Source organism: Bos grunniens, chromosome 2 (assembly GCF_055505025.1).
Source record: "Bos grunniens cultivar Pamir isolate PY7600 chromosome 2, Bosgru_T2T1.0, whole genome shotgun sequence".
In the NCBI taxonomy this organism is placed as follows: domain Eukaryota; kingdom Metazoa; phylum Chordata; class Mammalia; order Artiodactyla; family Bovidae; genus Bos; species Bos grunniens.
The window spans coordinates 110,555,804-110,583,133 of record NC_141166.1 but is presented as its reverse complement, the minus strand read 5'-3'; the positions used below and the strand labels follow the sequence as shown (position 1 = coordinate 110,583,133).

At 35.5% G+C, this 27,330-nt stretch overlaps 1 protein-coding gene across 12 annotated transcripts in view; it reads right to left on the bottom strand.

Annotated features, from left to right (window-relative positions):
* Window positions 1–5,403: 5,403 nt before the first annotated feature.
* The window catches only part of UBR3 (ubiquitin protein ligase E3 component n-recognin 3), a 205,024-nt gene continuing 183,097 nt past the window's right edge, over window positions 5,404–27,330 (bottom strand). For 9 of the 12 annotated variants that reach the window (XR_015147496.1, XR_015147497.1, XR_015147499.1 and 6 more), the window contains 7 exons: window positions 20,841–20,965; window positions 14,287–14,394; window positions 14,031–14,156; window positions 11,036–11,215; window positions 8,851–9,060; window positions 8,110–8,249; window positions 5,404–7,809 (listed from right to left, as the gene is read on the bottom strand). Coding sequence is in view for 8 of the 12 variants with exons in the window: in XM_086357087.1 (XP_086213213.1) it covers window positions 7,692–7,809; window positions 8,110–8,249; window positions 8,851–9,060; window positions 11,036–11,215; window positions 14,031–14,156; window positions 14,287–14,394; window positions 20,841–20,965 (1,007 nt within the window). In the remaining 4 variants the exon portion in view is untranslated. Of the gene's footprint in view, window positions 7,810–8,109; window positions 8,250–8,850; window positions 9,061–11,035; window positions 11,216–14,030; window positions 14,157–14,286; window positions 14,395–20,840; window positions 20,966–25,814; window positions 26,531–27,330 lie in introns of those variants that run through there. The other 3 variants (XM_086357128.1, XM_086357136.1, XR_015147498.1) reach the window with 2 other exon arrangements.

Genomic DNA, 27,330 nt, shown 5'->3' with positions numbered 1-27,330 from the left:
AGAAATCATTCCAAGCATCTTTTCTGACCACAATGCAGTAAGATTAGATCTCAATTACAGGAGAAAAACTATTAAAAATTCCAACATATGGAGGCTGAACAACACGCTGCTGAATAACAAACAAATCACAGAAGAAATCAAAAAAGAAATCAAAATTTGCATAGAAACGAATGAAAATGAAAACACAACAACCCAAAACCTGTGGGACACAGTAAAAGCAGTCCTAAGGGGAAAGTTCATAGCAATACAGGCACACCTCAAGAAACAAGAAAAAAGTCAAATAAATAACCTAACTCTACACCTCAAACAACTAGAAAAGGAAGAAATGAAGAACCCCAGGGTTAGTAGAAGGAAAGAAATCTTAAAAATTAGAGCAGAAATAAATGCAAAAGAAACAAAAGAGACCATAGCAAAAATCAACAAAGCCAAAAGCTGGTTCTTTGAAAGGATAAATAAAATTGACAAACCATTAGCCAGACTCATCAAGAAACAAAGGGAGAAAAATCAAATCAATAAAATTAGAAATGACAGTGGAGAGATCACAACAGACAACATAGAAATACAAAGGATCATAAGAGACTATTATCAACAATTATATGCCAATAAAATGGACAACGAGGAAGAAATGGACAAATTCTTAGAAAAGTACAACTTTCCAAAACTCGACCAGGAAGAAATAGAAAACCTTAACAGATCCATCACAAGCATGGAAATTGAAACTGTAATCAAAAATCTTCCAGCAAACAAAAGCCCAGGTCCAGACGGCTTCACAGCTGAATTCTACCAAAAATTTAGAGAAGAGCTAACACCTATCCTGCTCAAACTCTTCCAGAAAATTGCAGAGGAAGGTAAACTTCCAAACTCATTCTATGAGGCCACCATCACCCTAATACCAAAACCTGACAAAGATGCCACAAAAAAAGAAAACTATAGGCCAATATCACTGATGAACATAGATGCAAAAATCCTAAACAAAATTCTAGCAATCAGAATCCAACAACACATTAAAAAGATCATACACCATGACCAAGTGGGCTTTATCCCAGGGATGCAAGGATTCTTCAATATCCGCAAATCAATCAATGTAATACACCACATTAACAAATTGAAAAACAAAAACCATATGATTATCTCAATAGATGCAGAGAAAGCCTTTGACAAAATTCAACACCCATTTATGATAAAAACTCTCCAGAAAGCAGGAATAGAAGGAACATACCTCAACATAATAAAAGCTATATATGACAAACCCACAGCAAACATTATCCTCAATGGTGAAAAATTGAAAGCATTTCCTCTAAAGTCAGGAACAAAACAAGGGTGCCCACTTTCACCATTACTATTCAACATAGTTTTGGAAGTTTTGGCTACAGCAATCAGAGCAGAAAAAGAAATAAAAGGAATCCAAATTGGAAAAGAAGAAGTAAAACTCTCACTATTTGCAGATGACATGATCCTCTACATAGAAAACCCTAAAGACTCCACCAGAAAATTACTAGAACTAATCAATGATTATAGTAAAGTTGCAGGATATAAAATCAACACACAGAAATCCCTTGCATTCCTATACACTAATAATGAGAAAACAGAAAGAGAAATCAAGGAAACAATTCCATTCACCATTGCAACGAAGAGAATAAAATACTTAGGAATATATCTACCTAAAGAAACTAAAGACCTATATATAGAAAACTATAAAACACTGGTGAAAGAAATCAAAGAGGACACTAATAGATGGAGAAATATACCATGTTCATGGATTGGAAGAATCAATATAGTGAAAATGAGTATACTACCCAAAGCAATTTATAGATTCAATGCAATCCCTATCAAGCTACCAACAGTATTCTTCACAGAGCTAGAACAAATAATTTCACAATTTGTATGGAAATACAAAAAACCTCGAATAGCCAAAGCGATCTTGAGAAAGAAAAATGGAACTGGAGGAATCAACCTACCTGACTTCAGGCTCTACTACAAAGCCACAGTTATCAAGACAGTATGGTACTGGCACAAAGAGGAATAGCTCAGCCTGAACAAAGTGATGGTCCCAGCTAAGACATCAGATGTGGTTTCTGTGCTCCCTCTTGTTCTTGGAATATGGTTAGAGCATTTATGGGCTTGGTGGTGAAGAACAAAAGATAACTGGTGCTGGATAGAGGAGCCTTATTTTTTATTATGGCAGCTTGCTATTTTTGTAACATGGTGATTGAGTTGAACACAATCAAAGTACAGTAACTGATCTCCCCTTCTTCCTGGATGAGTGAGCAGATGATGAAATACTGACGTCAACATCCTTGAACATACCCAAGTGGGCAGTGTTTGGCTACTGCTTCTGTTTGAAATGATGCTGCGTTTTGGTTGTGGCCCAAAGCTTTGAAGTGCTACTTGGCATCTCCTTTCTTCCGTGAAGCTCTTAACCATTCAGACATGACGGAGTTGGTCAAATACTACTTAGGTTGAGTCCTGCTTGCCTCTCCTCAGTCATCTTTGTATGAATCCAATGGTTGGTTTTTGTTTATTTTTTTAAACGGTTTTTAGCTGATGTTCATGAAGAGCAGTGAGTACCTAGAACTATGCCAATGAAGAAAGGAAATCCTATCTAAGAAGGTGCATTTCTGTACCAGAGCTGTGTCATAACCATCCTTTGGGCCCTCTGCTGGAAAGTAGAATCAAGTCTCAAATAATGCCTTTTTAATTATATCCTCTAGTATTATAGATGTAGGACAGTACTGTATCATACCTCTGTGAATGTAAAATATCTTGTACCTGCTTTATGATATGTAGTAGTGACTGTGCTTTATCAGATCTGTTTTTAATGACGTTATTCTAGAATGTTTTCTTTCCAGATGATGATTGAGAAACGTAATTAAAAAATGGTGCCAGGTACCACAACAGTAACAGAACTTAGCTGTTTTCTGAGGTTTTGGTTTTTTACTTTTTTTTTTTTTTTAATGGAGTGTGCTGGATGTCTCTATAATTTTGTTCAGGTGACTGCAGAACTTGGAAAAGCTGTTGCTGCTATTGATGCATAACATACTGCTATTGGTCTTTTTATATAAATAAATAAATCTATATATATATATACATATATATATATAATTTGAATTTTTGGAAACTTTAGCTGTGCTGTCAACTTTGGAAAAAGTATCCCAGTTGTACCGTGTTGGGTTGGCATTGTACAGAAATTAACAGCCATATTGGTCTAGAAACGTTAAACATAATTTTTTCCATTTGTACAGGGGTAACACACTGTATTAAATATGTAAGGTCTTATCTACATGGGTTTGATTACAGAAACTAATAAAGTATTCTCTAAATAAAAAAAAAAAAAGAAAGAAAATTAGAGATACCAAGGGGACATTTCATGCAAAGATGGGCTCAATAAAGGACAGAAATGGTATGGACCTAACAGAAGCAGAAGATATTAAGAAGAGGTGGCAAGAATACACAGAAGAATTATACAAAACAGATCTTCATGACCCAGATAATCACGATGGTGTGATCACTCACCTAGAGCCAGACATCCTGGAATGTGAAGTCAAGTGGGCCTTAGAAAGCATCACTATGAACAAAGCTAGTGGAGGTGATGGAATTCCAGGTGAACTATTTCAAATCCTAAAAGATGATGCTGGAAGGTGCTGCAGTCAATATGCCAGCAAATTTGGAAAACTCAGCAGTGGCCACAGGACTGGAAAAGGTCAGTTTTCATTCCAAACCCTAAGAAAGGCAATGCCAAAGAATGCTCAAACTACTGCACAATTAAACTCATCTCACACGCTAGCAAAGTAATTCTCAAAATTCTCCAAGCCAGGCTTCAGCAATACGTGAACCAAGAACTTCCAGGTGTTATAGCTGGATTTAGAAAAGGCAGAGGAACCAGAGATCAAATTGCCAATATCCGCTGGATCATCGAAAAAGCAAGAGAGTTCCAGAAAAACATCTACTTCTGCTTTATTGACTATGCCAAAGCCTTTGACTGTGTGGATCACAACAAACTCTGGAAAATTCTGAAGGAGATGGGAATAGCAGACCACCTGACCTGCCTCTTGAGAAACCTGTATGCAGGTCAGGAAGCAACAGTTAGAACTGGACATGGAATGACAGACTGGTTGCAAATAGGGAAAGGAGTACGTCAAGGCTGTATATTGTCACCCTGCTTATTTATCTTATATGAAGAGTACATCATGAGAAATGCTGTGCTGGATGAAGTACAAGCTGGAATCAAGATTGCCAAGAGAAATATCAATCACCTCAGATATGCAGATGACACCACCCTTATGGCAGAAGGAGAAGAACTAAAAAGCCTCTTGATGAAAGTGAAAGAGGAGAGTGAAAAAGTTAGCTGAAAACTCAATATTCAGAAAACTAAGATCATGACATCTGGTCCCATCATTTCATGGCAAATAGACTGGGAAACAGTGGAAACAGAGACTTTATTTTGGGGGGCTCCAAAATGACTGCAGATGGTGACTGCAGCCATGAAATTAAAAGATGTTTACTCCTTGGAAGAAAAGCTATGACCAACCTAGAAAGCATATTAAAAAGCAGAGATATTACTTTGCCAACAAAGGTCTGTCTAGCCAAAGCTATGGTTTTTCCAGCAGTCATGTATGCATGTGAGAGTTGGACTATAAATAAAGCTGAGTGCCGAAGAACTGATGCTTTTGAACTGTGGTGTTGGAGAAGACTCTTGAGAGTCCCTTGGACTGCTGGGAGATCAAACCAGTTCTTCCTAAAGGAAATCAGTCCTGAGTACTCATTGGAAGGACTGATGTTGAAGCTGAAACTCCAATCCTTTGGCTACTTGATGATAAGAGCTGACTCATTGGAAAAGACCCTGATGCTGGGAAAGATTGAGGGCTGGAGGAGAAGGGGACGACAGAGGATGAGATGGTTGGATGGCATCACAGACTCAAGGAGATGAGTTTGAGTAAACTCTGGGAGACAGTGATGGACAGGGAGGCCTTGCATGTTGCCGTCAATGGGGTCGCAAAGAGACGGACATGCCTGAGAGACTAAACTGAACTAAAGCACTTGAGATTCCTAAAGTCTAGTTGGGAATTATCAGGGAGCAAAAGGGACCACAGCAGTGTTCTTCAGATCAGCACATCCATTTGCTTCTCCAAAAATCCATTTCCTCTTCTTTCACCCATTTCCTGCTTCTAAAAACACATACTGCACCTAGCAAAGGTTTTATATTAGTTATGAGACAAAGAAGGAACAGGAACTAGCTCTGTAAATAAAAGGTTAATGGAAAAGCAAACGCTTTATATTAACTCCACCTTACAGCAACTATTAGTTATGTTATGCTTTGATCTTTTCATTTATGCTCACTCACATATATTATTGTCAATATCTTTGAAAAAATAAAAACATGTAAGAATAAGCATGTTAAGGACCTTTCACAAACCAAGTGACAGTAGGTTTTTATTAACATATCTTACAATGTTGATTATTCCTAGTTTTGTAATTTCTGCTTAATTATAAAGATTGATTTAGCTTCTACAGTAATGTACTGTATTTAAATGATCATTCATACAAGATATCACACCAGGACATTTTCTTGAATAATATACACACATCACTCTACCTTGGACCTGTTATTTTTAAAAGTAGGTTTATAAATGGGACTTATAAAAGTTATGGGGGAAAAATTAAAGTTCTAGTTTAGCAGCATGCATGTATGTAATTCAAGTACAATTTTCAACCAAGTGCTTTTTAAAATTTTACTGGTGACTAATTCACCAATATCAAAATAAACACTATCAAATACCCAAAATTTAATGTTAAGGCTAATATTTTCACTTCACATCCATATGCACAACCATAAAACATTCCATTTTAAATATGTAGTAATCAAAGTCTGAATACATTATACCATGTATATATAGCATCAGAGTTTCAAACTGTAGAATTATCCAAGTTCATGAATCCTGTAACAGTATTTCCTAGAGATGTAAATTAGCATTTTGCTCTTCAGTCACACTTACAAATGGTCTGGTATCCATAATGACCAATGCAAAAAATATGACAGGCTGAACTTATGATACAGTATTTTAAAAAGTAGCAATGTGTTGGAAAGGACAGCTACTTAATTAAACAGAATCATTCTAGTCTTTCAGAAAGTTATCTTAATATTTTGGAAATGTATATAAAAATAGCAAGCTATTTCCATGTGTTTTATTGTAGGTTCATAGGTAATCTTTTGATTTTTTGAACATACTTGAATATTTACTGTTCTATTTTAATGCAAGGCCATCATTTAAAGTCCATTTTTATATCCTGTAATATCATGTCATTCAACAATTTTTAGAACACAGATCTGTGATTTTATTTTACCATTAGATGTTTTTTAGTTTATTTTTACACATAAAAATGTAATTTTATATAACAAGCCATGGAAGTCCAAAGTACCAGGAATTGCTTGATAGTACTATATATATTAAATAATCATCAAATTATTGAATCATTTGGAAGAAAAATTGTGGCAGCAATATATAACATGCTTTTCTGTAATCTTCCTTCTGTAAGTACAGAGTGGGTTTTAGCTCAATCATTTCCATTCTTACTGACTTAAAAATCCTACAAACATAAACTGCTTTTCCCAGCAGCCTCAAACAAGAATGCAGGTGTACAGCTCACTCATGAGGATCATCACCACTGAGCCTTTTTTTTTCCCTTTTAGGAATCCAAGCAGAAATAACAATGATTACACTGCACAAATACAATACAGATGAACCTCTTGAGCTGAGAAGGAAAGTTCCAAAACTATGCTCCATTTGTGGGGAAGTCAGAGCTTTTTTCCAATCCAATCATTTAAACAAAAACTTGGTTGGTAATAAAAGGTGGGCATGCACAGAATCAAAATCTGCCATGTGTATGTTCTTAAAACTTCTGATTTTATAATAAAATCTATTTGCTATTACCGCAAGTAATTTATCCAAGTGAAATGGCAAATTTTGATTTTTAGGGACTCCCCCAACCACACAAATGCCCCCCTAAATGTACTGTATTATATTAACAGCAGCTATCTACTTATTTTACAACTATTTCAATTATTTACCTGGGGAGAATATTTATGAAATTCCTGAGAATGAATTAAGTTTTCAGCAAAGCCTTAAACTTTTAACAGATTCCTCACAATAAGAAAAAATTGTAAAGTTCTACTATTAGACCAACTTTTACTATACAATATTTCACATAAATCATGTTTTACATTTTTTTCTAATTACATACAGCAAAAATCTCAAATCAACACAAGAATGGCAGAGGGAAAGGATGCATTATGTTTAGCAGATGCAAATTAAAACACACAGATATAAAGAAGCAGTAAAACTTTAAATAAATCACACCCACTCTAAATATCAATGAAAAGCAGATATGCACTGTTGGGAGAATCATTTTAAAATGATTTTGTCAACAAGTTGTGCTTCTTATCAATTGTGGACTTAAACAAAAAAAGGACCACTAAAGAATGGTTTAACTTGTTACTTGTTATGCTCTCCAGATATTAAAAAAAAAATTATTATACCATTAATGTGATTACCAAGCACCTAATTTTGGAAAGGCTTTATAATGTATGTTTTCTTTTTTCCCTCAGCAAAAGCGTTAATCCCCCAAATTAAGTTAAAGCTTATTGTTGATAAATTCTTAATGAAAATGATATAATGCAATGCCAAGGTGGTGAGTCACAGCCCATTGTAATGTGGACCCCATCTTTTATTGATGTGATCAAAAGTATGAGAAATCCACTGTTGTTCAAGAACTTTGTATCTTTCTTTACAAATGTAGAGAGGCTTGCCTCGCCTAGAATGAAAAGAAAAAAAAAAAGCATTAAAATAATATAATACAATGAAGCTTTCACACACATTTTAAAAACTCTATGGCAAAAATCTCACCTAGGGAATTGGTTTATTTGTATTTCCTTAACACCATATGGGGAAAATATCCCCCCAATTAGAAACAGCTCTAAATTAATGACTGCCAGAATTTCTTAAAATAAAGAATAATTATTATTATCAACACAATTACAAAGCCAGGAATGGCACATTATTCTTACTGGCCAAAGCTGAATAAAACACGAGAATATATCCATGAACATCTAACCTAAGATCTCGGTCTTCCTCTCCATGAGCATCCAAATACACAGAACCCCAGAGGCAGAAGCGGTGGCCTCGAATGATGATAATCACTGATGCATTGATCAAAAGGAAAATCCCTGTTCCAGCACCACAGTTCTGAGAATGCTAAAAAATAAAAAAATGTAAATAGACTTCACAAGAAAAGAAAATGAATAATGCCCTAATTGTCTTCTAAATAATACAGAAATATTTAAATTTTTTAAAATCAGATTTCATCTAAGTTAAACTTATAATCTCATTCTTAATCCTTTATTAACAATACATTGGAAGAATTTGGATAAGGATTATCTAGGAAATCAATTAAGAGCTAACCTAAATCTAATTCAGAAGCTAGTGTCTAGAACAGCATATCTAACGGTTGTTCCACAGCATAACATCTAAACATATATTTCATTAAAGGGCAGGACAGGGGGGTAGGGAGAGGAACTGGAGCTGCACTTATGAAAGGTTTTACTCATAAAAAACCTTAAGTGGGTTTTTTTGTTGTTGTTGTTTTGTTTTTACCCTTCTACTGGATGTAAAACAACAACAAAATCAAGATCCTTATATGTATCATGTATTTAACTCAAAGAATAGTTAAATCTGAAGTTGGTTTGACCATATTTTTGTATGTAATACACACTGCATTGTATGTAAAACAAACCACATTTCCATGTGATATGAGACTTGAGTTTCCATAAATTTTAGACTATTTACTCTTGCTTACCAATACACATTCACAGTAACTTTGTTGCTTGCAGCAAAGTCCTTTCAGGCATACAAAAGTACCACAAACAAGGCAAACGGCAGGGTCTTTAGGAACCTTGGTGCAGACACTACAGGTTTTTCTGTGGTAGTACTGGAAAATGGTGTTATAATTTTCAGGCAACTGTAGAAGGTGTGGCAATTTCCATTTTGACTCTTGGATAAGCAACGCCTAAAACATTATTCAAAAATATTCATTAGTCCTATGCATTTAAGTTACTTATACAAAATATTTGTTTTTTAAAGGCTGTTTTCTTTCTTTTTTTTTTTTTTTAAGAAATCTGTCTCCAAGAATGTGGCTTTTTCTTTCTTTATAAACACTCTTGCCATTTCCATTTTACAAAAGACTAAAATAGTCCTTCAAGAATTACCATTCTCAAAAAAAAAAAAAAATTATCATTCTCTATTTTAATATATTCTATTTTAATTTAAGTCCCTTTGTGGCACCAGGGGTAAAGAACCCGTCTGCCAATGCAGGAGACATAAAGAGATGTGGGTTTGATCCCTGGGTCGGAAAGATACCCTGGAGAAGAGAGTGAATGGCTACCCACTCCAGTATTCTTGCCTGGAGAATCCCATGGACAGAGGAGCCTGGCGGGCTACAGTCCATGGGTCGCAAAGAGTGAGACACGACTGAGCAACTAAAACTTTCACGCTTTTTCAATTACTACATGATGTAAATTTTAGATTAAGCACCCTCAAACATTTAAATTTCTTATTACTTTAAAAGAAAAATATGAAATATAACTAAGGATGCAAGGAAAATATATGCAGATGTATTTTTTTTTAATATTCTTGATGCATAATTTTAAACAGTTACACGTTTTCAAAACTAAGTTTTGGACCTTTCTTAGATAAGCAAAAGGACACTTGGTGGCTCAAATGGTAAAGAATCCGCCTGCCGTGCAGGAGACCCGAGTGTGATCAAACAATTCATTGGCTTTTTCTTTTGGGGAAGATCATGGTTATAATTTACATTTCTATTTCAGTACTTTATCATCTGGAGTTTCTTTTCTAGAAGATGAAAAATCTTACACCTCAAGCTGTTGAGAGCTTTTGTATCTGTCAGTGCTAGGGCTACAATTCTTTTCATAAATGTTGTCAGGAAGTATGAAAAAAAAAATCAGTTAAATTTCCCTATAGGATATTTTGTTCTTGTACTTATATAAAAATACTGGAAATAGCATTTATGTTTTCTCTAAATGCTACTTCCTTAACACTTAAAACACATAAAATGTAGTATGAATCTATATTTTAAGAAACTGTATACAGGTTGGCAGTTTACCTGGTGATCTTCTCACAGTACTAACAGCCACAATACATCTTAATCAATGCAATAACCAATTATCCAGCTTGGTGTTTATCAGTAAGTTCATGGATAAAGTGGCCATGGAAGCAAGGATAAGGACAACATATGTGTTTACCATATGCATTTGTCATACTCAGTGCCCAGCTCTTGACTCCAAAGACTGCATATTCTGTGATGAGCTGATTAAATATGGAACCCTTGCATCAGTGGAAAGAACAGCAGTTTGTCCTCACTGACCTTGATACTTACCTAGATTAGGTTGTAAACTGCCCAGCAGCATACACCACATGGTCTCTAGTCAAAGGATTTTCTTCATACAGAAAGATGTAAGGCAAGAGGTGGATGTCTACGAATTAATTGATCTTAACTGGTAGTCAATCATCTGAAAAACTCACTGGTCTTTTAAATAATCAACTTCTTTGCTGATGAATTTTTAGATGGTACCAACTAGAAGAAAACACCTATAGAATGAGGTATATGGTCCTACAGAATGAGGTATATGAGCTAAACAAGCACCAGTACATAAGGGTGACTGCTCCCTTATAGATGGAATACACAGATTTGGGAACCAGGGAGTGCCATCTCTCATAATTAGACCTAAGATTTTGGTCTTTAATTTTTGTTTCCCTGATATTCTGGATTCTTCTGTGGCTTTAGTACTGTCATAAGGAAACCGTGTCCTATCCTCCATCAAGGGACATCTTAACAGTTCTACTGAATTAAAAACTAAATGTCTTTGACCATTCTAGGTTCCCTAGACCATTAGGAAGTATGAATTAAGTATTCTCTTACCTATTGGCATATCACCACTATAGTGAGTGTATCTCTTTTTACATACCTTTCCTTGTTCAGCATGTCTTTCAGTAAATGAATTTATCTCAAAACACCACTGAGATATAATATCAAATGCCGGAACTGGCCAATCCAGACAGGAGGCACTGATGAATGGATGTTCTGTTTGGTAGAATGTTGGCAGAAGTCCCAGGCAGCTGGAAAGAACTGAAAATTCTTCTTCTTCCTTTTAGATATAAAACAGAAAATTCTCAAGACATTTCTCATAAGCATTTCCCACTACAGATACTCTGTCATTCTCATCAATTACTTTTGGATAGTATGAAAACTTTCTTAACTGATTCAACTAAATAAAGGGAGTAAGAGGAGCAAAGAAAGAAAAAGGCTCCAAGCTGTTATAGCCAATATTCCCATAATATTTCTCTTTGAAATTTAACTCCTAAGTACCATAGCATCTGCTTCATTTATATATTTACATATTTTAAAAATAGCACTGTCAGTTATCTATAGACTCTCTGGTAGTCTATAGAATCTAGCTACACTAGGAAGTCAAATGTTAATACGGAGCAAAAGGACAGTGACTTTTGGTTAAAAAGACATAGACTGTCAGTGTGGATAAAGAACAGTGAAAACACGGAATTCACAATACATAGTGCTCTGCAGTCTCTGAAGGGATGTGCAGGCATGGTCTCAGGCCCCCCGTGAGTCATGCTCTTTCACATAGTTACATTCCTAGCCCTGGTGCCTTTATTCCTAGGCTTCTTTATCTGAGGCCTCGGGCAGGGGTCACTTTGACACTTCTGCCAAGGGCACCTTATGAAGGGAAAAAGGTGAAACCCTGACTCTGACTCAGTACCCCAGTTCCCCACTCTGACTCAGTACCCAGCACTTTTCCACTCCTGTCCCGACCCCCTCACCCACTCTCCACCTCAGAGTACATAACACTGAAAGAGCCTTCTGTTTGAGACTCCCTTAACATCTGTGCTGATCCATTTGACCCTCAACTGGTACACCATTTCATTCTATGAGGTGATGAATGAGGAATCAGCATTTTCCCTGGTTTTAGCCTCTTGCATATACTATCAATGGTAACTGATTTAAAGGCTTAACTCTTTCATCTGTGGCTTGCAGCTTTAATCATCCAGTCCAGTACCTAACAACTCAGTTCTCTCTCCCAGCTTAGCTGAGCTCCTGACATTTACGTGTATCCATTTTATTGATTTTTGCAAAGAACCAGATTTTGAACTCATGGATGGTCTACGGCCATATCACCCTGAACGTGCCTGATCTTGTCTGAACTCACTGATTTTCTCTACTGTTTCACTACTATGTCATTGATTTCTGCTTTGATTTTTGTAATTTTTTTAAACTTGCTTTGGATTTAATTTGCTCTATCCCTTTTTTCATGAAGTAAAAATTTAGATAAATGATTTTAGACCTTTCTTCTTTTCAAATATAAGCATTTGAAGCTGTATCTCTCCAAGAAATATTTTAGTGGCATTTCACAATTTTTCTATGCTGCATTTTCATTTTCACTCAGTTTAAATGTTCTCTGGTTTCCATGTGATTTCTACTTTGATACTTAAGTTATTTAGAACTATACTACTTAATTCTCACATACTTGGGGATTTGTGTATTTCTTTGTTATTGATTTTCTAATTTAATTCTGTGTGGTAAGAAAACTGTTTTGTGATTTCAATTCTTTTAAATTTATTGTTACTTGCTTTATGGGTTGGCATATGGTATATTCTAGGTGAATGGGCCATGTGCATTTTTAAAAATATGCATTCTGTTATTACTGTCTGGTGAAATATCCTATAGATGTCAGTTATATCAAGTTGAATAATAGTATAGTTCAAGTCTCATTTATCCCAGTTGATTTTCTATTTGTTATTGATTACTAAGAAAGAACATTGAAGCTTGCAGCTGTAATTGTGGATTGTCTATTTCTTCTTTCAATTCTGTCAATTTTTATGTAATTTGAGGTTCTGTTGTTTCATGCATATATATTTATAACTGTTATATCTTCCTGCTCTATTGATAAAAAAAAATGAATCTAAACTATTTAATGCAATAGTCAATTATTTAAGAGAGAAGGAATAATCAACGGCTTAATTCTGCTATACTGCATGCAGGCTTCAAAGACCATAAATATGATAAGTAATTTAACTCTCACAGAAAATTCCCTGAAAATGAATGACAAATAATGACAGGGTCATAATCCTATAAACACAGCTTGATTTACTTACCTTCTGGTTTCCTACTTTCTTTTCCACTTTTTTGCCTACTCATACTGACCCACAGTTTTATAAACTAGATTAAATCAGTGATCATTCATTCAAGTTTTAATTGGCTACAAATTGAATATTTTTAAATTCTAAAATTATATAAATGCCATCAGATCTTTAAACAACCAGCTTGCTGATCAACATAATATCCTTCAAAAAGGATATTAAAAGCCAGTGATGATTAGTAATAAATATATCAATATGAAAAATATATCAATATGAAAAATATATCAATATGAATACTATCATTTGTTCAAGTACTGGGATTTATTATCACAGATCTAATCAAAAACTCCTCTAACATAAAATATTAGTAATATTACCATAAAAATGGATGGATACTAACAAATAAAAAAGTAACAATAATAGTAAATATTCTAAATATCTACTCCTTTGAGTTGGAGTAACATATTCTTGTATGGGGGGTTTCCCTGGTGGCTCGACAGTAAAGAAATCTGCCTGGAATGCAAGAGACCTGGGTTTGATCCCTGAGTGGGGAAGATCCCCTGGAGAAGGGAATGGTTACCCACTACAGTTTTCTTGACTGGAGAATTCCATGGACAGAGGAGCCTGCAGGCTACAGATCACAGGGTCACAAAGAGTTAGACACAGCTGAGCGACCTAACGCTTTCACCTTCATCTTTGTATGGCAGTTCTGGATATTGATATAAGCATAATATTGTATCGGTATTTTTTTTAAATTAGTTAGTTATTTTAAAAAAAAGGTTCCCTACTCTCTATCCAAACTTATACCTGGCAGCTAGGTAAATCTTCCCCAAAAAGGTGGTGCTGAAGAAGGCTGGTGATTCTGAGAAATGGTAAGCAGAAGTCCTGTAAGTATTTTTCCATGGATTCAGGAGACCAAGCAACAGGGATAATCTAAAGTTAAAAAAGAAAATCAGAACAATTCATTCTATTAATGTAATAGACATAGCTTAAAAAGTCATGTTCATAATGTCAAGAAAATCTAAATTTTTAAATAACCACTACATCTGGTCTTAGAGCATACCGTTGCACACTCCTGAGTTCCTTCTTCATGGTATAACTTTCCTTTAGACAGTTCACTTATCACAAAGCTCAATAACACTTCATAAGACTTTTCTGCATCACAAGTATTCTGGAAAAATTAAAAAGTAATTTCATTAGTCACTGAAAATTACAAAAACATTTACATTAGAAAGAATACTTTTTCTCAAGCATGTAAAGTTCACTTTCTCAAAATCTGTGTACAACAGCACACCTCTGGATGCACAATGAAATCAGGAAGGGTATTAAAGCTATTCCAATACTTCCTTGGAATATAAGTTACATAATATATGTGTAAATGAACATATCTAAGTCATATCTTTTGTCCCAGTAATTCTCATTCCTGGAAATTCTTTCCTAAGGAAATAATCTCAAAGGAAAAAAATAACTTTATGCCCATGACAATCACCAAAGCATTGTAACAGTAGAAAATTAGAAATGACTAACAAAAGGAAGCAGTTACCTAAATTATGACATATCAGACTATTTTATAGGCAGCAAATATAACAAATTTGAGCTACATAAAAAAGTGTTTATGGTGTGATATGAAAAAAGCTAACAGAAGTTATCGTTATAATGATACAATTGTTATAATTATACAAATCATATATGCACGAAATATAATATGGACCCCAAATTATTTTCTTTTACAAGTTCTCTCAAATTCCTCGAGTAGAACTTGTTAAAACAATTTAATATAAAAATAAACAAGACCATATGTTTATTACAAAATTACAAATGACATTAAATAACAGTCTACAAATTAAATAAGCTTAATGACTATACTTTTTATAAGAAAGGAAAAATAATGGCTATTAATAAATTTAAGTTTATTTCAATAATGCTTTTCACATAAAGAAATGTACTTTTTACATTCACTGAAGTATTAAAAGGTGTTGCAAATTACTGTAAAGTATAAATTACAATAAAAGTAATAACTTGGTTGTGATGTTGTTTATTCTGTTCATTAACTACATTTTAAAAATAGTAAAATATAAGAACTCAGCAAGCACTGTGGGATACACGTTTAACCTGAATTTTTAAGGCGCTGATAGGACCACAGAATTTATCATTTGACAATACATCCTTTCTCACATGTTACTGTGCTCTCTTCAATTAGACTGTAAATTCCAAAATGTCAGAAACTATACTTTATATCTTCTATGTCACCGTTTACATAACAAAAATCTGAGTAATAAACACTTGCTGGCTAACTGATAGGATTTATTTTGGATTTTGGTAGTGGAGTTTTTGACCTTGGAACTTGACTGGATGTCTCTCTTTTTTTAATCAATTATTTGCATTATCTTTAATTACCCCTCTGCTTTCTGCCATGTTGCAGCCATGTAGTATGATCATGTCTTGATAAACTATAAAGTCTCTGATGCAGCAACTGCTATCCTGATATCATGTGACCTACTTCACCCTTGCCTAATTAATCAGCAGGATTATTGATCACTTGCCAAATATGTGATTTGTAGTTTACATATAATTTGCAAGAATCCATATCCCACTGGATATCAAAACAGCAACATATTATGTTTTTAGAATTGATTTAATAAGAGTAGCTCTTGAATAAGCAACTAAAAAAAAATATTACCACAATTTTGCGTTTTGTTAATTAATGTGACATATTTAATGTTGTGAATATATACAAGACAGCCTAAAAGTCTAATTCAAAACACACTCCTTTGAGTAAAAGATTTATAGAGCCTAACAACAGAAATGTTTTTCAAGTAAAATACTTTCCTACTTAGGGGGAAAATATTCCCCCACAATGATACTCATATCACCCAAGCAAGTTATTGAGTGATAACTAGCTTTTAAATTATTATCAAAATCATTTTAAGTATTTTTTTTACAAACAAGAAATACTATATCAGATCAGAAAGTCAAATATAATGTAGCAGTCATTGTTTTGTATTGAAAACTCTCTCACTAGAAGAGTATTAGGTAAGAAAATAACTTTATTTCATGCATAAGAAGTCTTAGGAAATCATATTTTACATCAGCAATATCTGAATAAAGCAAAGAGTAGGCTCTTTGGTAAAGCTAAGAAGATAAGCTTTAATAAGTAAAGCTTTAATTTTTTAAGAAGTAAAGCTTAAGAAGAAGATTTCTGAGACCATGAATAAAAGACCTAGGATCATGATAAGAAGAATCCTGTGGGAGAAGTGGCAAATGTATGTGACTTAAGAAGAGAATTTAAGGGTTGAGAGATGCAACAGATGCTTTTCTGGGTAGATGCTTTGTCTAAATTACAGTGCTTCTTAACTTTTGGGGGTGACAGGCCCTTTGAATATATGCTAGATGCTATGGTCCTAAAGTGAAGTTAAGTCTCTCAGTCGTGTCCGACTCTTTGCGATCCCATGGACTGTAGCCCACCAGGCTCCTCCATCCATGGGATTCTCCAGGCAAGAATACTGGAGTGGGTTGCCATTTCCTTCTCCAGGGGCTCTTCCTGATCCAGGGACTGAACCCAAGTCTCCCGCATTGTGGGCAAACACGTTAACCTCTGAGCCACCAGGGAAGCCATGGTCCCAAACCCAAAAGCAAATCAAAGGGAAAGAAGCCCAGACTAAGAAATCCTGGTATAAATACTCTTAACAGAAATTCCACTAACCAAAACAACACAATTTATACTGATTTTAATAATCATTTTTTCCCCAACTAAACCTCATTATCAAATTAACTCTAAAATCTCTTTGAAAAATACATAGGAGCTATGTATTTTATTTACCAAATTAGGTCTGTTTTTCATTGGAATTATCACACCTGACGATAAGGAATTACAAGGATGAGATGAATAAATGAGATTCAATGAAGAAAGGAAAGAAGAGACTAAAAGAGGAAAGAAGAGCTAAAGAAAGAAGGAAATTTTTTAAAGGAGGAATGAACAATACAAAATAATTACAGAAATCACAGTGATATCTCATTATTCATAAATATTACTGCTGCTGTAATTTACAATCCTGTAGATATACAGGATTATTGGCTTTTCCTACCATTGATCTAAGCATAAATGCATAAATGTACATTTTTTTAAAATAGTAAAATATAAGAACTGAGCAAGCACTGTGGGATATATGTTTATGTACCTAAAAAGTACATTTATGCTTAGATCTATGGTAGGAAAAGCCAATAATGTGGCAAACCAAAAGCAATTTATATAGCTATAAATTTCTAATTTATGTTCTGATAAGAATCTGCTTCATATTAAATGTTTTATTAAGCATTTTTAAAAACAGTTAACAATGATCAAAGTGAGAAAACTGACAGAACAGTTACCTAAATTACTTCATGTTCCTTTCATCATAGATTTACAATTGTCTAATTTTCTGTCAGTACGTCTCATTTTTGGAGAAGGCAATGGCATCCCACTCCAGTACTCTTGCCTGGAAAATCCCATGGACGGAGGAGCCTGGTAGGCTGCAGTCCATGGGGTCGCTAAGAGTCGGACATGACTGAGCGACTTCACTTTGACTTTTCACTTTCATGCATTGGAGAAGGAAATGGCAACCCGCTCCAGTGTTCTTGCCTGGAGAATCCCAGGGACAGGGGAGCCTGGTGGGCTGCCGTCTCTGGGGTCGCACAGAATCGGACACGACTGAAGCGACTTAGCAGCAGCAGCAGGTCTCATTTTAGAGAAAAGTCAGATGAACAGATTTAGAACCAAATTATATGAGAAAATGTTTAAATTTATACTTTTTCATGATTAGAAAACTTACTGAAAAAAATTTCAACAATGGCACAGCATAGAAACCAGTTATATCTGATTTGAATATAAATAATCCAAAATATCAGATTAGAGTACATTTAGGGAAACAAAAATATTTAGAAGAAAGAAAGAACTGTAGGAGGCAAATTATCCAAGAATCAGCTAGAAGCAAGAAGGAAAAACCACTGAAGGACAAGACAAAAACTCATTTTGTTATTTAGGAATTTTAAAGAGAATTTTAGAAACAGAGGGGCCCTTATATAGCATATGTTATAAACGTCTCATTTACCTATGAGAAGGTTGAGGTTCTCAGAGTTTTATGTCTTGAACAAAAAAGTAGTATCTCTATTCAGTGGCAGAAGCTTAGCCTCATACTCAGGTTCAATGTCCAACAACCAGTATTTCTAAATTAAGATATAACAAACTTCATGATGATACTACAGTAAATTTCTGGATATATCATCATGATTTAGGAAGACTAGTGATAAAAGTGAAGGTTATACTGAATATATTTCATGTATCTATAACTGGTTTTCTCTTCTTTAATACCAGTAGATATGATTTTAACAGAAACTTTTCAGTGTGATTTAAAACTTCTCTAAAAAGTCTATAAACCAACCAAAAATACTTCTTTTTAAAAAAAGAGTCTACAGAACAAAGAAAAGTTTCAATTTTCACTACACTTATTATTTTTTCCTGCCAACTTTCCCAAATAAACAAGGAAGTAGGTTGTAGGAGTGAGACAGAACTTAGTGACTGAGCATGCATTCTTCTTATTTCACCTGTGTCTAAGTCAAACTACTCACTCAGTTTTTTGGTTCGACAGTACACATCTCATTTGTCTTCAAGCCATTGAAAATACTTACATTTAACTAAACTTGCACAATTTTTCTAAATTGTTCACATAATTCTTAAACATGGGGAAAAAGTAGTTTTTAAAAAGGTATAACTCCAGGAGAGGGATCCCAAACAAAGGCAATGCCAAAGAATGCTCAAACTACTGCACAACTGCATTCATCTCACACACTAGTAAACTAATGCTCAAAATTCCTCAAGCCAGGCTTCAACAGTACGTGAACCGTGAACTTCCAGATATTCAAGCTGGATTTAGAAAAGGCAAAGGAGCCAGAGTTCAAATTGCCAGCATCCGTTGGATCATCGAAAAAGCAAGAGAGTTCCAGAAAAACATCTACTTCTGCTTTATTGACTATGCCAAAGCCTTTGACTATGTGGATCACAATAAACTGTGGAAATTCTTAAAGAGCTGGGAATACCAGACCACCTGACCTGCCTCCTGAGAAATCTGTATGCAGGTCAGGAAGCAATGGTTAGAACTGGACATAGAACAACAGACTGGTTCTAAATCGGCAAAGGAGTACATCAAGGCTGTATATTGTCACCCTGCTTATTTAACTTATATGCAGAGTTCAAAATGAGAAATGCCAGGTTGGATGTAACACAAGCTGGAATCAAGATTGCCAAGAGAAACATCAATCACCTCAGATATGCAGATGACACCACCCTTATGGCAGAAAGTGAAGAGGAACTAAAAAGCCCCTTGATGAAAGTGAAAGTGGAGAGTGAAAAAGTTGGCTTAAAGCTCAACATTCAGAAAACTAAGATCATGGCATCCAGTCCCATCACTTCATGGGAAATAGATGGGAAAACAGTAGAATCAGTAAGAGACTTTATTTTGGGGGGCTCCAAAATGATTGCAGGTGGTCACTGCAGCCATGAAATTAAAAGATGCTTGCTCCTTGGAACAAAAGTTATGACCAACCTAGACGGCATTTAAAAAGCAGAGACATTAGTTTGCCAACAAAGGTCCATCTAGTCAAAGCTATGGTTTTTCTAGTAGTCATGTATGGATGTGAGAGTTGGACTAAAAGAAAGCTGAGTGCCGAAGAATTGATGCTTCTGAACTGTGGTGTTGGAGAAGACTCTTGAAAGTCCTCAGACTGCAAGGAGATCCAACCAGTACATCCTAAAGGAAATCAGTCCTGAATATTTATTGAAAGGACTGATGCTAAAGCTGAAACTGAAACTCCAATCCTTTGGCTACCTGATGCGAAGAACTGACTCAGTGGAAAAGACCCAGATGCTGGGAAAGATTGAAGGCAGGAGGAGAAGGGGATGCCAGAGGATGAGATGGTTGGATGGCATCACTGACTCAATGGACATGAGTTTGAGTAAACTCTGGGAGTTGGCGATGGACAGGGAGGCCTGGCATGCTAGAATCCATGGGGTCGCAAAGAGTGGGACACGACTGAGTGACTGGACTGAACTGAACTCCAGAGGATCTTCCAGACCCAGGGATAGAACTTGCATCTCCTGTGTCTCCTGCATTGCAGGTGGATTCTTTACCCTCTGAGCCCGAGGGGAAGCCCCAAGAAAAGGCAAGGATTTTTAAATCTACAAGTAGTGAGTCAAAAGTGATCTTTGGATTGTGACTGGGAATGAGGCAAGGAGAAGAAAAGATGACAGATAAGTAAAACAGTTAAGCCTACATACATTTTATTACTTGCCAACTATGATGATGTAAGTTTTATAACTTCTGGAAGTTCAAGGCTGGCAGCAAAAGCAAAACAAAACTGTCCAGATACAAAAAGGGAAAGGCCAAGGTTTATAGATAGACAAAAAAGACCTCACTCTGCAAGGAAAACATTTTTAACTTTTTTAACCTGACGGTGCTCCATCTCCAATTAAAATACTGTTAACAATTCACTTTGCTTTTCAAACACCTCATCTCATTCATTCATACCACCAATTTAAATGAGTTCACCAAACTACTAAATGATAAATTTAGACAAGACACTAACCTTTTTGAGGGCTCCTGTGTGTTTCCAGGCTGACCTATCTTCCTCATTGCATTTAACTGAAAGTGCCACAAGACCTTGTGTATACAGTAGGGTAAAAAGCACCTTCACAATGCAGGTGAAGTGGTCTATGAGAGAAAGAGAAGATCATTATTTCTTTGAAATCTAGACATCTTATACTCAAGATAACCTCACAAATACATGCCTTTCCTTGCATGTGTAACTGGCTGTTGTTCAACAATAAAATGTGGTATTGTATTTGTGACCCAACAGACCTGAAATTATGGAATCAAATTTCCTTTATTCATCTACATAATATACAAATAAGAGGCTTTTAGCACAGTGGGAAGTGTGCTCTGTCTCAACCTCAGAATAATGCTGTAATCTTGGCAAATCTCCTTACTGCACATCGTGTGCTTAATAACCAGGCCTGGGAGTCTAAAAACCAACAATTTACCTGCTTCCAATATCATATGATGAGTAGTACAATACAGACCTTCTAAAGTAAAAAAGAAAAGAATAAAATCCCAATATTTTAACTACTCTGAATTTTAAAACAATGAAAACTGTTATAATGCAAAAATAGTGGTAACAATACACAAAATGCCTGGCACACATTAGGTACTTAAAAAAATGGTAACTTAACCATCATAACGAACATTTATATACACCTAATAACATAAAAAATTTTTTCAAATGTCTCCTTTCAATCTTCGTAACAGTCTCAGCTGGATAACTGAGCTTCAAAAGATGTGCTTGTGATAACAAAGCTAATAACCACTCACATCTGAACTTGAATCCTTCAGTTATTCCTATTATATTATGCTACTACCCTAGTAAACGGCTACTACCACTTAATCAGTTGTTAAATTAAGAAACTTGTAGACATCCTTGATACTTTCCTATGTCTTTCTCCCCACAGTAAAACAATCACCAAATCCCATCAATTCTTTTTAAATATCTTTCAAATGAGTCCCAACACCGTGGACCATGCGTCCATCACTTCTTGCCCACACCTATTAATTTCAGCCTAAATAGTTGTGTCAGGGGTTCCTAAGACCACTTTGAGACTTGACGATTCACTAGGAAGACTCACAAGACAGCAGATAGTCTTATGATTTATTACAGCAAAAAATACAAAGGAAAATAAAAAGGCATATTGGGTGAAGTTCAGAGGAAACTTTCAGGAGTCCTCTTCCTGCAGAGTAACACAGGATGTGTCCATCAAGGTGCTGGGACAGTATGTCTGAAATACAAACCCGCGAATTCATTAAGAGGCTCTGCCCAAGGTTTTTATTGGGAGCTGATCACACAGAGGTACCCACGGCCTGGCACATACCTCCCAGGAAGAAAACAAGTACATTCATCATAAACTACACTGTCTGTACAGTTTGGGCATAGAGAGCCAGTTTTATCAGTGGGATGATGGAAACCCTCCTGAAATCAAAGATCCCAGATACCAGTCAAGGGCTGACCTTGGAAGCAGGTCTTTCAAAGGATAGCAGTCAGGCCTTCTCCTTTCTGAACTCTTTTCTGCACAGCAGTTTATCTGCATGACCTGCCCCCTGCAATCTTTTTTGTTTGTTTATTATAGCAAGACGGATCTTTTAAAAAGAAGTATTCAGCATCCTTCCACTGGGTCTCTGTACAAATGAAAACATTTCCTCTTTGGAGCCTTCAGTTAGTCAGATGACACCTTAAAATCATGCCCTAAGGAAGAATCTTGCCTGATTTGAAATTTGTGTGTGTTTCTGTGTATGTGTGCAGTGTGCCTGCAAACATATGCATACATACACACACATGCTGTCTCTTACCAATACTGATGGGTTGGGGTGGGAACTTGATGTAAGCTGAGCCAGAGTACTTATTTGGGATTTTTAAACTGGAGGTAAAGGGAAGGTGTAAAGATGTGAGTCTGGAAATATCAGGCGTCATGTTCCTAGTCTACGGCAGAGACTGTCTAAGGCCAAAGTGAATGAAGCAGAGCCACAGAGTTAGAAGGATAGATCCAAGATGGCAAGAACTCTGCCAGCATCTGAAGCCCTGGTTCTGATCATCCTTAGGACTCCAATTCCTATAGTATGGTTATGTGAGTCCATTCATGCTCTTTGTGCTTATAAGCTACCTCTAAATAGATTTCTAAACATCCCAATGCCTAGGTAGCTAACACATGCCAGGTTACAGACAATGAGAACTTAGGGTCTGGATAGTGAGAGAAACAGATGGCTATATGTATGTTCAGCGTGTGATGTGAGCAATAGGAAGAGTACTGTAAACTGCCCAGTGTAACTAGACTGTAAGTAGTGATCCATGAGAGATGAAGCTAGAAATGTAACCTGTATGCTGAAGACCAAAGGTTGTAAACTGAAGGCTACTTGTCTGAATGCAACCTGGAGAGATGTTTATCTTGCTTTGTTTTTAGTTACTGACATTTAAAAATTGGACACATTGGACACTTCTTGTAAAAGTCCAGATTTCCACTTATAGGAAGATCTGACAGTATTGGGCCCACATTCTTACATGCTGACAATTATCTGGAGCTAAATAGTAACTGCCCTCTTGGGCCAAGCATACTTGCCACAGTCCCCAATCCCCAATTATATCAAACCAAAGACATCATTGTTAACAATGGATTTCGGCTATGAAGCCTAAATTGTTTAGGTTTAAATTCTGACTCTTCTGATCTTAGGCAAGTTAGTTAAACACTCTGCTTTTTCATCTGTTAAAGTAGGTGGATAATAACACCTACTTTAAAGGGGTTAAGTGAAATGATGGTTCAGCTTAAAACAGTGGATTGGCAGTGGCAATAAGTAAATATCTGTTATTATTATTACTATCTATGTTACTTGTTTCGTATCTGTAAGTTTTTTATTTACAGAACTTAGACTGGGCAATGAGAAGTAATTTTAAGCAGTACAATGATAATATTAGATTTGAATTTTAAAATACTGCTGCTTCTTAGGAGAAAGGCACTAAAACAAGACTAGAGGCAAGAATACCTATTAGCAGATAGCAAAAGCACTCTAGCACATGTCAAATTAGAGGCGCTGTTGAAAAGAATGGGCTGAATTAGAGAAATATTTAAATGACAGATATTATAGAATTTAGTACAGCTTTCAAGGTAGAAAATAATGATAGTCTCTCATTCTACAAAGGGTAAATATCAACAGTAGTAGTATTGACTAAAATAGAAAATGGAGGAAGAGAGCAAGCATGGATGGGAAGAAGATGAATTAATATATATGTTGAGTTTGAGGAATATGTAACATTATGTGTACAAGTGTATAATATGTACACATTCCTCAAACATATAATATGTTTGAGGAATATGTAACATGTGTAATGTGTGTAACATGTGTAATATGTAACATGAGGAATATGTACACATGTAACATACATGTGTAATATGTATACAAGTGTATAATATGTACACATTCCTCAAACATATGTTTGAGGAATATGTAACATTATGTGTACAAGTGCAGCTCACCAGGGAGCTGTAGACTGGCAGGAGATATTTGGAATCATCAAAGAATAGGAAAGGATGGTATCATCAAAATTTTAAAAATTCATAATGATTAAATGTTTAATAACAGAATTTGTCTACTAAGCACAAACAAAATGATTTTAACCAGGAAGTCAAGTATACTGCCTAGAAACACTACTCACATATAGTTTTTTCTCATTATAAACTACAGAAATTAATTTTTAATTTAAAAGAAATGATGTACTTAAAGAAACAACAGCCACTTTCAGCATAATTTTAGCTTCTTGTTATAGGAAAGTACCATTTTTTAAGTTATTTTGTCTACCTTGATTATCATCATATCTAAAATAATTAAACTGGCAGTTTAAAGTTACAGATTAAACTTAAGTTCTCATGTTCACTCATTCATTTAAGAAATACTTATTTACTGAATACTTGCCATGTGTGAAATCAATGTCTTTTAGAGACTTAGGGAAAAAACAAAGGAATCGCTCATTTGAGGTGTATATTAAGTCAACAGGTTATTATCTTCCAAAGTTAAAATAGAGAGCTGCTGCTGCTGCTGCTAAGTCACTTCAGTCGTGTCCGACTCTGTGCGACCCCATAGACGGCAGCCCACCAGGCTCCACCGTCCCTGGGATTCTCCAGGCAAGAATACTGGAGTGGGTTGCCATTTCCTTCTCCAATGTAGGAAAGTGAAAAGCGAACATGAAGTCGCTCAGTCGTGTCCGACCCTTCGAGACCCCATGGACTGCAGCCCACCAGGCTCCTCCGTCCATGGGATTCTCCAGGCAAGAGTACTGGAGTGGGGTGCCACTGCCCTCTCTGAAAATAAGAGAGCAAAGCCCTTCAAATATAATAACCAAAATTTAAAATGGAGGAAAAAAGAACTGGACATCCATTCTCAATTTTTTTTTTAGAAAAAACAAAAATCCACTATCAAACCACCTGAGAGTAAACAAAGGAAGATTGATATTAATTTAAAATGTGTTAGATGCAAACAGACTTTAAACAACGGTACATATTTTAAGTTTTATAGTGCATGACAGGAAAAAGGGAAGGGGTTGGGGAGACAAGGCACTTTCAAGGGTTCAATAATTAAAGTTGCCCCTACTGATCACATTGAGATAAGTTTGGTAAGGTAGAAATGTAAGCCTGAAACTCTTTAAAAAGTGAATTTTTCCTTAGAATCACAAATGAAAATGAATTCTTTATTTAAATTGGTGTGAGAACTGAACTACTAAGTAGCTGCCACATCTATTTCATCACACTATTTCAGAAGATGAAGCCATCATTTTGTTATCAGAATGCAATTCATCATTGTTGAAAAAAAAAAAAACAACTGAAACATACAATTTTATTTTTTTCTTTTGGCTACACCGTGTGGCATGTGGGGTCCTAGCGTCCCAGCCAGGAATCAAACCCATGTCTCCTGCATGGAAGCACGAGTCTCTTAACCATTGTGCCGTCAGGGAAGGCAATGAAGCAACTTTTTAAATAGACATCACGTGTAAATCTTTATTCATATTTCTGATTGTTTTCATCAAGATAAAGATCCTGAAACAGTAATACAGTTCAAAGAATACGGACATTAGGCTGAAACGACAGCTTGACTCTGGAATGATACAACAAAATATGAGTACATCAGATTTTCTTCAGTGGGTAAGGCAAAAATACACAAGAAATTTTTAAAAATCTGACAACTAAGTACTTAGTGAGTATGCACTCTATCCAACGGTATTTGCGCTGTGTTTTGCAAAAGTAATCCAGGGAAACTATACTCTCCTGGAAAGGTACAGTTATTCACCTAACACCCATTTATTTACTGGCTTGCCTACAAGTACCAGGCTTAGGGTAGATGATAAACAAGAAGACCAAGAGGACTGCAGTGTTTGCAAAAGTTTCTTTCCATAAACTGTTTTAGAGTTAAGGTGATACCAAATGCTCCAAGTTTCTTTAAGGACAAGATAGAGTATATATAAAATAATAAAACCCAAACGTGAAAAACCATAGAATAAACATGATGTAATGAAGACAGTATCAGACACTTAGTCTTTTCCTAAAATTATCATGAATATTTTTGGTAAAAAAATTATACTCTTCCATAAAGCATTTTGCACATATCCATGAAAATATCAAATCTTCTTAGTCTTCCATTTTATGATCTGAGTTACTATTGTGCTCTGATCCTCTTCAAATGTCTAGTCTACAACAAAAAACAATTTGTGATGTGGTTTTCCGTGTGATAAGCTTCAGCCTATTTTGCCTCTGACGAGTAATGAACACAAACAGCTTAATAAGACTTTCTTTGCCTTAATCAACACAGAACTGGGAAAAGATCCCACATCCATCTAACAATGAATAAGGTAGTTAATGCTGTTCCCTTGGGTATACTTCAGGGCAATTGAGGTTTAGGTTTAATAAACTGCCAACATTACTAAAGAACATTATACAGAAGTGATCACAATTTAAGATACAAAGATTTCAAGTAAAGTAACCGCTTTCTTGAATTTCAAGAGAAAATAAGCAATTTACCAGAAAATAAGATAACTGGAGGTTTAGCACCTTCACTGCACATTACTGAGTACCTTACGTACCAGGCAGGCACAAGGGACACACAAAACGGTGCAAGTCCTGAAGGAATCGATAGTCTCGAGTAATATTAAAGAAAATCTACTATTATGACAAAGAGACAAGTATTGAAATAGAACTATGAACAAGCTACTTGAGAAAGGGGAAAAGAGACAGCCAAGAAAATGGCTTCCCAGTAAAGGAGCACCAGGTGTTATCAAGTGAATAAGGGAGAAATGGCAAACATTTAAACATGCTCAAAACCTGCTCAGAAAAAAAAAAAGAAAAAAAACTCTGAATTATATCCACATACAGCCTCTATTCTCTCCCTACATTCACTCTTGATCACTCTCTGCTCACTATGTCTGTTCTCTCATCTCCCTCTCATTTCTCACCCCATTAAAATCTGTATCTGATTCTACAACTACTCAAAAG